Raw genomic sequence first — 13,746 nt, forward strand, 5'->3', positions numbered from 1 at the left:
CAGTTAAGGATGTCTGTATAGCTTATATCCAAAGTTTTATTTTAGTGTATTACATTCAGTGTTCTTGAAAAATGATTTTGAATCTTAAGATTCAGCCACTTACTAAATATTGTAAGTTGTAGTTTCTAAAATATTGGATCTTAATTATGGTCAAAGATCATAAGGTGAATGTGCTTAAAGTTTGGTTTTTTAAAACAAAACTTTTTAATGCAAATAAAACATAAAAAAGAAATCTTGTTACACTCATTATTATTATGTGCTTATTTATTTAGGAACTGAAGTTACTGCTTCATCGTTCTACTCTATTGTTTTCACAAGGCAAAATGTATGGCTATGTGGATACCTTACTTACCATGTTAGCTATGCTTTTAAAGGTGGGTAATGAGCTTGCTTTATATTTTTGACTTTTTAAATGTTTAGTATTTAAATATAGATTATACTGGTTTATGATTGCTTTACTCTGTTAAACTTACTTTTTAAGGTGAAAGATAAAAACAAAAAACTTTAGAGATCAGTGGTATATAATTGAAAATTCTTGATGGTAGATTAAGTGAAATAAAATCTTTCCTAATACATATTTAGAAAAGTGAGAACCATAGTATTATCAGTTATTGGCCCTGTAGACAGTACTGTGTGCCAAAATTCTTCACTTTGCAAAAATGTATTCCAGATCTCTTAGCCTGGCTTTTTGCAGGGAGGTGGCTGTGTATGTGTATGTGCACGTGTGTGTATATACCTGTTATAATGCTAATATAAATTGCCTTTTTCCTTTCTAAGGTGAGTAGTGTGACCCAAAATTCCTTTGGTGAGAAAAAAATAAATCAATTCATACTACTACTAGATTTTTTTTTTATGTAGTAATTTGGCCTCCTTTTCTCTTACTAAAGGAGGTTTCAGTCACACTTGTGGTATTTGTGGCCCATAGATTTTCTTTAAAAAATTACTGTTTAAAGCTGGGTGTGGTGGTGGCGTGTGTCTGTAATTCCAGCTACTTGGAAGGCTGAGGTGGGAGGATCTCTTGAGCCCAGGAGTTTGAGTCCAGCGCGGGCAACATAGTGAAACCCTCCATTTCTTAAAAAAAAAAAAAAATTATTGATTAAAAACTCTCAAATTATCATCTTAATTCAGGTAGCAATGAATAGAGCCCAAGTCTGTTTGATATCCAGTTCCAAATCTGGAGAGAGGCATCTCTATCTAATTAAAGTATCAAGAGACAAAATATCAGACAACAATGACCAAGAGACAGCAAATTGTGATGCAAAAGGTAATTATGTCATTTGCTTTATTATGTAAAATTTGGCTGAATTGAAAAAGACTCATGAAGTAACATTTGACAGTAATTGAAAATATATCCTTTTCAAATGAAAAATTAATCTAATGGCCGGGCGCGGTGGCCCACGCCTGTAATCCTAGCACTCTGGGAGGCCGAGGCAGGTGGATCGCTCGAGGTCAGGAGTTCGAGACCAGCCTGAGCAAGAGCGAGACCTCGTCTCTACTAAAAATAGAAAGAAATTATCTGGCCAACTAAAAATATATATAGAAAAAAGTAGCCGGGCGTGGTGGCGCATGCCTGTAGTCCCAGCTACTCGGGAGGCTGAGGCAGTAGGATCGCTTAAGTCCAGGAGTTTGAGGTTGCTGTGAACTAGGCTGACGCCACGGCACTCACTCTAGCCCGGGCAACAGAGCGAGACTGTCTCAAAAAAAACAAAACAAAACAAAAGGAAAAAAAAAAAAGAAAAAAAAAAAGAAATTAAGTCTCTCAAGTATAATAAAATCATTTGATGTTAAAGGAAACAGTAAATGTAAATACTTTAAAAAATTGAAAGCATCTGCTTCTGTGAAAAAAAGTAAAACAAGACTTGACTTTTTAAGAAAATATATTTTAAGAAATTTTTGAAGATGACAGTACAGATTATTTGTCCAGTGACTTCAATTACATATATTCCATTCTCTATTAAACTCATTTTTGACAAATGTAGCAAGAGTCATATGAACTCTTTAAAAATAAATTGCCGTGACCCAGTCTCAAGTATTATGACTTTAAAAGACATCTATTTTTAGTTATAAGAGCATTAAACATATTTAGATGAGGTTATTACTCAGAGAACTTTGGAAATGACCTAGGCTATAAACTGGAGATATCAGTCTGCCAGAAGATGATTTCATTGTTAATTAATTCAGCAAACATTTATTAAATCATTACTATAGGCATTATTAGAGTCAGAGGAAGGGTGGGAGGGCTCAGCAGCTCATAATCTAGCTGTAAATGCCTCAGAGCCCTCCCTCTCTCCAGTTCATTGATTCTGGATTTATCCCAACAGCTCTACCTCTGCAGCATGAATTTTGGACCAAGTTGTAGTTTTCTCTATATCTGATCCTGCCTTATTTTCTTTCAGTGATTCCTCATTTTGGGTCCATTGTTGCTCACTGAGCATTTTCTCAGATATTTACTCATGTTGCTCTATTCCCTTCATAACTGTTATATTTAGGGAATGTGTAATATTCCATTGGATGGTGGTTCCATAATTTATTTATTTCTTTATTTTTTTGGTATATGATTCCTTCTGATAATTTTCTTTTATAAATAATAATGTAGTGAGCATCTTCATAAAAATAGATTTATCCGTATTTTGAATGTTTAGGATAGATTCCCAAAAGGGAACTTACTGGATTAAAGACAGTAAAAATTTTTTGTGGCTTCTGATATTTCTCAAGGGTTATAACAGAGGGGCTTCTTACAGAGAAATAAGAGAAGGAGGTTGTTAAGGATAAGAGAAATTTTAAGGCAGAGAAAAGAAAATTGAGATCAGAAAAGATCAAGAACAACCTGAATCTCAGAGTATGAATTTGAAGTCATTGAGTGCATTGTATGTGCAGAATCCCGTCAGACTGCAGCCACGGGAAGCACGCTTGTTCTGCGCTGGAGGAGCATATATCCTAGCTAGCAAGGAAACATGCAAATGAGGCTAGCTGGACCTTGTAGACAACAAGTCAGAGTCAGAATTACCTGGGATTGCAGATTTGCAGGCAGAGCAGAAGGGTGTAGCATTTAAGGAGTAAAAATAAGCAGTTCCCCCCTTATCTTTGTCAGGACAGTGTTGGCAAGAATTCAGGCCCATGGTTAAGTTTTTCTTAAAATTGATGATTTGAATTTTTCCAATGCTGCTACTTCTGGAAATAGTGTGTCCTAACTGGTTTTCATTGGTCTCATTTTAGCAATATTTGCTGTCCTCACAAGTGTCTTGACAAAAGATGACTGGTGGAACCTTCTCTTGAAGGCCATATACTCCTTATGTGACCTATCCCGATTTCAAGAGGCTGAATTACTTGTAGATTCTTCATTGGAATATTACTCATTTTATGATGACAGGCAAAAGCGCAAAGAACTAGAATACTTTGGTCTGTCTGCTGCAATTCTGGACAAAAATTTCAGAAAGGCATACAACTATATCAGGTGACTTTCTAATACTTTAATTAGATTCTCTGATAGAATAAGTACATTTACTTTATTTTTAGCTCTCCTGTTGCTTCCTGATTGATTCAGTTCAGTGGTGATTCTCAGAGGCAGTATTTGAGAACACGGACTTTAGAGCCAGGCTTCCTGGGTTTGAATCCCAGCCCTGACACTTAACTGGCTGTGTGACCTTAGGCTAGTTATATTAACATCTAGTGCGTAAGTCTTCTCATTTATAAAAGGACATCATGATACTGCCACCTCATAGGATTATTATGAGGGTTAAAGCCTTTTAAGAATGTGTGGCAGATGTTAGTAGTAGTTGTTATTTAGTGCTCATTGTACTGCAGCTGTTGTGAGCAGGGAGAGAAAAAGTGAAACTTAAACCACTTCTGGCTTTTAGTTCAAAGTTTTGTTGAAAAGCAGAAATAAAATGTAAACACTATCATTTTTGGGGGGAAAAAATTTCATTGTGTGAGGGGTTTTCCTTAAATATATTGAAACATTCTATGGTTCCATATTGGGGGATGGTGCTTTTCAATATTGGTAGGATGGCACTGAGGGGTTTCATCTTTAGAATTCAGGAAGATTTTTTACATTATTTTTCTCCTCACCCTCTTTCTGCAATTTTAGGATAATGGTAATGGAAAATGTCAATAAACCCCAGCTCTGGAACATTTTCAATCAAGTTACCATGCACTCCCAAGATGTGCGCCATCATCGCTTCTGTCTCCGATTAATGCTGAAAAACCCAGATAATCATGCACTGTGTGTCTTAAATGGACACAATGCATTTGTGTCTGGTAGTTTTAAGCATGCACTTGGTAAGTGTCCTGGCACATGATTTGTCAGGCATAGACAGTGTGGTGGTTAAGAGCCCAGTCTCTGGAGTGGAACATCCTGGGTTTAAATAGTGGCCCCACTGGCAAATTCTTCTACCTCCCTCTGCCTCAGTTTCTTTACTCTAAAGTGGAGATAATAATTGGACCTACCTTGTAGATTATTGTGAAAATTAAATGAGTCAATATAAAGTACTTAAAACAGTGCCTGGCACATATAGTACGTGGCTGTAAGTATCAGCAATAATAATTAACCACATTAATATTTGTTAATTCTTATTAAGCTTTGGTTGTAAAAAGCTCATGATGTAGGTCTTGTAATTCATTGTAAAGGTCAACAGTTCTCTCTGCTTAGGCTTATTTTTAAAATAATTTCCATTAATTATGGATGTTTTGCCCCCTGATTTTAATTTGCTGTAGTGCAAAAAGGATTTAAGGTATGCTGATAGTTCATTCCTTTAGGAAACAAATCTTTATATTGAGATTTATTTACATGGTGCTTATTCTAATTAAACTGAGGAAAATTCATTAATCATTTATAATGAATTTCTATAGTGAGGAAACAAACGAAAAAGTAGAAAAATACCTAACCAAATGTTTAAAATTAGACATGTATTTCCTGCTGCCTAAAAGCTAGTGTGGCCAAGTTCATTTCTTCTGAATAAACTGTGATTTTTGACTATTTAATACTTTTATGTTTCTTTGTGCATGGCTGGTGTTTTTAAAGTTGTTCAGCCAGTAACCTCAAACATCAAATGTTTAAACTTTCCTCTTTTTTTATATGCTTTTGGGAATTGTTTATTGTTAAGAAAATATATTCATTTTCCTATATTGGAAACTTTTACAAAAGGTAAAAATAGAAAAGCCCAAAGGACAGTTTACCATCTTTGCTGCTAAAGAGATTCTGTGGTGCCATTCCTTCCAGAACAGAAGCTGGAAGGAATAGAAGTTTTTAATATATACTATGTTATTCCTTTATGAGATACAACTTGCTTAAATTCGCCTATCTATCTAATTAGGCTTTTGACATGAGGTAATTGGAATTCATAAAACCTCAAATTCTTATTATTGGATACATTTAGCTTTCTCAGGAAAAACAGAATAGTTGGTCATTTGAGAAAACACCACCTATAACATAAAAAACAAAACAAAGCTTCCCTTTTCTCACCTCCATGATCCGTCACATTTGAATTTATAAAACAGATCGATTAATTTTACAAAAGAATTCACCAAAAGACACGTTCCTACGTTGCTTTCAAAACAGATTTATGATCACAATTGATAAATTATTTATTTTGAAAGTATTACTCCACACAGAAATGTCCAGCTGTGCCTAGAAAAAAAGTTACTTTTAGTTACTCATACTAATGTTCATGGTCAGGACACATGCGTGGGAAATTTCTAATTGTGTTATATGTTATGTAGTGTTGTAAAATTCAAATTAATGGGCTGATATTTAAGATGTCGTGTACACTTTGTATATGTTAAAATCAATAATGTTTAGCCTTAAAATATATTTAAGTGTTGAAGAAATAAGGAGCGTTGTTCTTGGCACACCATCTGACACTGCTGCTCTTTTTCCAGGACAGTACGTGCAAGCCTTTCGTACCCACCCCCATGAACCTCTCTATAGCCTCTGTATAGGCCTAACCTTTATTCATATGGCATCTCAGAAGTATGTGTTAAGGAGACATGCTCTTATTGTACAGGTAATTCAATTGGATTTCTCATTACTTGATTTTGTGTTTCTTAGAAATGAATACATTTAATGCTTTTTAAAAATCCAGTTTCCAAGTAATACACAATGCTTAGTACACATGTCGGGAGACCCCAACACTTGTCCCTATGTTCAGCACTCACGACACTCAACATACAGTTGTACTCATGGCTAAGACTTACTACACACTCTCAGCTCATAGGGGAAAAAGACACAGGCAAAATCTGGAGGAATCCACATGCAGGGTTCCTTACAGTCTGGGGACCCGAAATCTCCAGCCATCCTAGGTCCTAAAGATTCATTTAATTTAAATTAGTTTTATTTTTTTTTTTTTATTTATTTTTTTTTTTTTGAGACAGAGTCTCACTTTGTTGCCCAGGCTAGAGTGAGTGCCGTGGCGTCAGCCTAGCTCACAGCAACCTCAAACTCCTGGGCTCAAGCGATCCTCCTGCCTCAGCCTCCCGAGTAGCTGGGACTACAGGCATGCGCCACTATGCCCGACTAATTTTTCTATATATATATTTTTAGTTGTCCATATAATTTCTTTCTATTTTTGGTAGAGACGGGGTCTCGCTCTTGCTCAGGCTGGTCTCGAACTCCTGACCTTGAGCGATCCTCCCGCCTCGGCCTCCCAGAGTGCTAGGATTACAGGTGTGAGCCACCGCGCCCGGCCTAAATTAGTTTTAAAAAATATAATAATACATACATATATGAGGAGTGTGACTGTTTCCTTACACCATCACCAACAAATGGTTCTTTTAAAATTTTCTTCTTGGTTCTTACAACAATTCAAAATTATGTTTTTGTTTTCTTCCCTTTTTTTATAGCTTATCTCCTCTTATAAGAATATAAACTCTGAGATCAGAGATCTTGTCTGTCTAGTTCGCTACTGTACCCTCAACACTGTTGATTCTATGATTTCATTTTTTATGTTTGATGCTTCCAAAATATATGGTATAGACATGTTTTTTCAGTAGGTTGGGAAGGAAAGAAAATGTTGACTTGAATGGAATAGCAGGATCTAGAGTAAAGAATTTTTGTTTTTTTAAAGTAAAATGGCACACTAAAAGCCCCAACTGAAGCCTTATATAAGGTATTCATGTAACAAAAACATTTAACTCCCTTAATATTTTAAAATTAAAAAAAATTTTTTAAATGGTTAAAGGAAAGCTTAAATTGATAATTGTTTAAACTAGGTATGGGGTTCATTAAAGTGGTCTCTTTTGTATATTTGAAAATAACCATAAGTAAAAAAAAAAAAAAAAACCCTGAAACACAAAAAACTCCTAAGTTTTTCTTCTTTCTACCTTTTCCTCCAAGCTGCTTTTTCTTCATTAATGGATGCTTTTTGGTAATGTAGGATTGTTTATAAATTAAACATTTATTGAGCTCTGATTATGTGCTAAGAACTGGGGATATAGCAGTGAGTACACACACAGGCAGAATTTCTTGCCCTCATAAAATTCTGGTAAAAATTTAATGGAAATTTTTATGGATTAACTCATTTCATAGGTAAAATGTATAGTTTTTGTTGGCCTGGTAAGGCAAAAATTCATGTACTTCAAAGTAATTTGGAAGCTAAATTTCAAACTACTATGATAGGAAAATAGCAGGTTACAAATGATTGAGACTAGAGAAGAAACAAGAGGTAAGTAATGGGAATTCATTGTACTAATTTCTACTTTTGTGTATGTTAAACATTTTCCATTAAAAAGTTTCTAAAAAGCAGATTGTATTGTAATAGCATAACTTATGAAATTGTTTCTCATATTTCTTCATGCTCCAGGACTGTAATTTTCCTTTATACTACCTTGAAAAAAGGCTAATTTAAGTTTACTACATTTGTTACCTTTATATCATATTGTAAGAGTAAAATCTTTCATGTTTCCTTACTTCTACCTTTATTTAATATTATATAGGTAGTGAATACACTTGGCCTTTTAGTAATTTGATTAAAATGTAACATAACTAACATCAAAAGAACTTTTTCTTTTCCATTTAAACTATATGCTTTTGTCTTTTTTGCAGTTTTTATATTTGATGATTCATAGTTCTTATAAGATGAAGCCCATGTTATCTAGTTTTTAAATCAATAAATATCTGAATAGTCTTTCAGTTATCAAGGAGATTATCCTCTTTAAATGTGTTAAAAATTTCTAAAAAGGCAGCAGGTAACTCCCATTATTATATCAGAAGACCTAAAAGTTCATTTGGGTTACAATTCATTTGGGACTACTCTTTTTCCTCATATTATGTATTTATTTACAAAGGAAAATTTGTGACCATTGTATTATATAGCAGATCATGCAGGGAACAATTACATTCTATATTCATAAATTAGTTGATTTACTCCCAATTCCTTAAGTAATATATTTAATTAGTACACATGCACATTTGCAATCTGTAAGTTTCAGTAGATGATAAAAGTTGAAGTTGTATTAAAAGGGAAAGTGAATATGGGAAGAGGTGAAGCAGCAAGTGCTTTCTGGACGTGATATCACACAGGGAGCCTGCATCATTATTGCTTTGCTCTGAAATAGTTTTCTCCATTAAGTCTTTGAGTCAGAAGTTCTCAGGGGAAAAAGAATTCCAGTTTTTCAGGTTTAGAGGCAATTATGGTCCTGAGAGATAACTTACTTATAAAAGGTACAGTTTACCCTGAAAGGTTAAATATAGCCAAGTAAACTTGCTCCTCAGAGTAAACCTTTCTAAACTACCATTATAAGGGCTCAGGTTTTGTATCTTGCTCAAGTTTTTAGGCATGTATCTCAAACCAAAAAGTTCATTGGCCTATAATGCCATAAAAGCCAACTTGAAACCATTTTTAAAAAAAATCTCGTTTACTACAGATTATACTCTGTCGATAGTTTTAACATTTGGCTCTGTTTTCTGTGAATATTTTTGTCCCTAGCTTAAAGGAAAAAAATTGTTTTACACCTTTCACAAGAGCTGTGTATTGACACCTTACTACACACTAATATGACACTACACTAAACAGATAATGTAGTGGTTCAGCACATATTTGTGAGATATTGAATTATCTTTTTCTTTTTGGCAGGGCTTTTCCTTTCTTAATCGATACCTTAGTCTGCGTGGGCCTTGCCAAGAATCATTCTACAATTTGGGTCGTGGCCTTCATCAACTGGGGCTAATTCATCTTGCAATCCACTATTACCAGAAGGCTCTAGAGCTCCCTCCACTTGTGGTAGAGGTATTGTATAATTTAAAAACTGAGGAGTCACTTCATTTGGCTGTAGATAAGTACAGTTAGCTGCTGTGGTCCAGACAGTGAAATAAATTACAGGTTGTATACTAAAATGTATTTTTCCCTTATTCAATGCATTTGTGTTCAGCAGCAGGTAGATCTTTGAGCCTCATGACTTGATCAGCAACCCTGGGAACATATCAGTTAAGGTAGCCCCTGTGCTTTACAGATGGGCTTCATGTCTCCCAGCTCCTAAGTATTGGGTAATATAGTGATTTTTCATTTCCAAGTATAAATACCATACTTCTCTATAAAGATGAAAGACCAGTATTAAAGTCTGATTTCTAGAGAAAAGTATATTTTCATGGCTAATTTTTAAATGTATTCTAACACAGCAATATATAAAAAAAATTTGTTTCACTCATAATTCCCATATTCCCTCAGTTATTTTCTATTACCCTTGTTCAACTTTAGTCTTTAAACAAATGAATATATACTTAGTTATGTTGATAAAACATATACATCCATTGTGTTCCTATTTCATAAATATCTTTACATATTACCACTTGAGCTTTATAGGTATCATTTTTAATTTTTCAGTTGACCCAAAAACTTTGTATTGGGGAAGATTACTATCCTATTGAGTTCATTGCATTAAGTAGTAAAAAATGTAACACCTCTGAGGTAATCACTTTGGTATATGCCCTCCTAGACCTATTCTTTATATGCCTTTCTCCTCTCCCCAATCTGGTCATTTGTGTTCACTTATTACTGTATTATTTTTTTTTTACACATAGAAGGTTTTTTATGAAGTTGTATCAGTCTTTCACTTTACAGTTTCTACTTTTGCTATCATATTTAGAAGGATCTTTCTTACCCAAGATTGTATGCAACTGTATTTTTTTATACTTAAATCCTTCATTCATCTGGAGTTTATTCTTCTGTGGCTCATTGGTGAGACTTTAGACATTTTGAAATATTTGATAATTGGTACTATAATGATTAACTGAATTAGCACTGATTGAAGGTATATGCATACTTTTATAAATTTTTTTAGTATTATAAGTTTTAACAGTTTTTGAAAACTTAATTTGCTATAAAATTGTCATGGTTGGCAGTTTGAAATATAGAAACATTCATGTATCTTTTTCCCCCTAGGGTATAGAAGTTGACCAGTTAGACTTACGAAGAGATATTGCCTACAACTTGTCTCTCATTTATCAGAGCAGCGGTAATACAGGAATGGCTCAAAAGCTTTTGTATACCTATTGTTCTGTATAAAGCACCTCAACTGAGAAAGCCTGGCAGCTGCTGTGTGAGACCAGTATCTTCTGTCTCAGGGCTTATTAACTCCAGAATAGAAGTGATGATTTCAGAATTATCTAACAGTATATTCATTTTTAATATATGATAATGATGATGCAAAATTATCATTCCTACACAAATTGGTATATTGTTCTGTCATTTTGCTTTACCATTCTATAGTAAAATTGTCCCCAGTCTTATTAGCCTTTAAGCCAGCTTGGAGTTGAATACACTATTTTTTACTCATCTGTGTATATAATACTATAGCCCTGTTAGTATTACATAAGGCAGTTTTTCAAATACATCAAAAAAGAGGTTGCTTATTAAAGAAAAGACAGATTGGTACTCTTTATGATGTCAAGACCATTATTTAGCAGCTAAGAAAATTATTTAAAATGGTTACATGGTAGAAAGATAAATAATCTTTTACTTTTCAGCTGCATGTATCTTAGCTACAGACTATGAAACCTAGGAGGCTAGGCTAATTCAAAACATACTACAACAAGGCAAATTAAAAAATGCATGATCTGTATTTGTGGCTTCCTGACCCAGGAAAAAAAAAAAAAAGATCATGTTTAATGAAATGACATGGTTTCCATTTCAAGATCAGTAAGAAAGACTGGGCAAGTTGTGTATATGGAATAAAGTTAAAAACCTTTCATTCTTCTCAAATAGTATATGTTCTTGAATCTAAGATAACAATACTTTTTAGATGTACTACTAGTTTAACAACAGCTTTTCAGGGGAAAGTTAAATGCTCTAATAAATGTACATATGGATTGCAAGACCCAGTCCAATTTTGGGAGAGAAGAAACATAGGATCAAAGAACTACAATGGGAGCTTTTTAGCAGTTCTTACTACTGTTTATACTGTATATATAACTTTCTAGTTGAGAAACAGAATTTGTATGTAATAAGTAAATATACTGAGAACTCTGTGTGTGTGTACATAATTTAAATAAATTTTATTTTTATAATTACAGTTTCACATGCTTATTATTTATTACCTGCCATTTAGCTTTAATGATAAAGCTAACTGTGATAGACTAATAAGTTAGATTTGTGTCTTAGAATTTGGTGGAACTGAGCATTCTGTGTTCAGAGTTTCTCTCTTGAATTAGCTCACTGGACTGTGACTCTAGCGTCTGCTAAACAGCCTTTAAGGAAAAAATAAATCTCTCTAGCGGTCTTCTAAGGAAAAAAAGGTCTGATATTGCATAACTTTGTTTAGCATTTAAAATCATACCTACCACTTGCTGAGTTTTATTTACTGTGCTACTATGTGCTAAGTACAGTACTAGATACTTGAGATTGAGCCACCAGTAAGGTACGTGGTGGTGGTGGTGTTATCACATCCACCTTACACAGAGAGCATGCTGAAGATCACTAGCAGGCTACTCCTTGCTCAGAGATATTCCTTAAGAGGAACGTTCTTACTCTTGCTCAGAGGAACAACATAAAAATTGAGCGTAAGTTCATTTTAGAAAGAAAAAGGAAATTGGCAGTTACTTTTTCTGTCCTCAAGGCCTTCAGCCTATGAAAGCACCTGCAGTAAACATCTTTTGGGGTGTCTTTTTTTTAAAAAGCTCATAGTCACTCTTACCTTCTATCCTTACTTCTGCAATGGGATCCCGATAGCAATTTTATGCAATGAGATTCGTTTCTACTGTTGAGTTGATCCAGTAGGGAGTCTGCTCCTGAATGAAGCGGGGCCAATCAAGACTTTCCTCCCTCCTTCACTGCGAATTTTAGAATTGAGAGAACGTTTCTGTGGAGAACTTCAGAGCTATGAGGCCAACTACCAGTTATCCCATTCTGTTGAGAAAGAAAAGTGAGGTTTATACATAAAGAGAAATAAAGATGAGAGGTGGAGAAAGTACAATGGATTCCCAGAGATTTTCCAACTTTCAGTTCCATCCTAAAGCCAGCAATATTCTTACCCTTGGATTCATTCTGTAAGGTATCCGTGATTCTTTAACTTCCCCTTTGATGTTTACACTAGCTTGAGTTTTTCTGTTAGCTGCACCAAAAAAAATTCCTAACTGATCTACCATTCCATCTTCCTTTCTATGTAGCATTCCTGTTTTCTAGCCATTTTCACAAGAAGAGCATAAAGCAAATAGGAATGAATATAAAACTTTGTTGCTAAATTATAAGTAGTGTCACAAAATCTAATCCATAACAAGCTTTTAAAAACTGTTCTGAGCAAGAGTAGGGGGAATGTGCCTAGTGTGGTGATGTAAGGGTAACAGTAAGATTTATTCACTACTATGTAAAGGATTAAGTGAAAATCTACATACCGGACAGTGAAACGGCCAGCTTCCTTTTCCTATTTAACTTCCAGAAAATTGGCATCAAGTTAATATCTTTTAAGCAGAAAATTGAAGGGTTCCCTTCTGAGAAAAACCCTGCTCAAGAAAGAAATATCTATGTATACTGACAATTGGGGGTTTCCCAAAGAACAGCCCAACCTGGCCAGTGAACAAACCCCTGCTGCTGAGCCCAATCAGCCTGGTGGCACCTGGCTATCAGCGCGCTGCAGCTCATGGTCATTAGACATTTGAGGAAAGCTGCTGAAATGGAAGAAATCCGTGACAGCAAATGGGAGTAGGGAAGGAACTCAAAGGGAACAGAACTAACGCAGGACATAAGAAACAAAGAAAATGCAATTAGTATCCCCGGATGAGAAAACATCCTACAGATGAAATAAGAGAGGGATGCCATAAAAAGGAAGGAATTCAAAGAGTGAGCTTTATGAGATTCAAAATGTAATTGTAAAAACTAATTCAATGAAGAGAAGAGGAAAATAGAATTTAACAAAGACAAAATGGAAGATTGAAGAAATGACAAAATTTCAGATAAGAAAATTGAAGGTTACAAAACAGTCTAAATTATAAGTTCTTCATGGCAGTTGTGTAATAACTTATAAATTCATTTATATTTCAAGGTATCTCATTGCATCTGGATTACAAATAATTCCAGTGGGAGGAACATAACCCTGCAGCGATTTTTTTTATATGCAGTAGGTGGCAGTACATTTCTATAAATTTAGAATTGTACTTCATAAATTTAATTGTCTTAATACACTATGGGAAATTTTAACATTTGGATTGAAAAAGTTCAGTATCCGTCCCTCCACATTTGAGCAATCATATCCAAAAGGCTCTGTCCCTTTTGCATTACTCCCATCAGCACAGAAAGAAGGAGCTAGAGCCTTAACATATGT

The 13,746-nt window shown here is 34.5% G+C and overlaps 1 protein-coding gene across 1 annotated transcript in view; it reads left to right on the top strand.

Annotated features, from left to right (window-relative positions):
- GTF3C3 (general transcription factor IIIC subunit 3) overlaps positions 1 to 11,820 on the top strand; it is a 31,687-nt gene extending 19,867 nt beyond the window's left edge. Inside the window, exons 12-18 of the mRNA XM_069469018.1 lie at positions 273 to 374; positions 1,129 to 1,264; positions 3,217 to 3,454; positions 4,088 to 4,278; positions 5,878 to 6,002; positions 9,069 to 9,221; positions 10,374 to 11,820. Of these exons, the coding sequence (XP_069325119.1) occupies positions 273 to 374; positions 1,129 to 1,264; positions 3,217 to 3,454; positions 4,088 to 4,278; positions 5,878 to 6,002; positions 9,069 to 9,221; positions 10,374 to 10,496 (1,068 nt within the window). The 3' untranslated portion in view covers positions 10,497 to 11,820. The remainder of the gene's footprint in view (positions 1 to 272; positions 375 to 1,128; positions 1,265 to 3,216; positions 3,455 to 4,087; positions 4,279 to 5,877; positions 6,003 to 9,068; positions 9,222 to 10,373) is intronic.
- Positions 11,821 to 13,746: the final 1,926 nt, after the last annotated feature.

Source organism: Eulemur rufifrons, chromosome 1 (genome assembly GCF_041146395.1).
Source record: "Eulemur rufifrons isolate Redbay chromosome 1, OSU_ERuf_1, whole genome shotgun sequence".
Taxonomy (NCBI): Eukaryota; Metazoa; Chordata; class Mammalia; order Primates; family Lemuridae; genus Eulemur; species Eulemur rufifrons.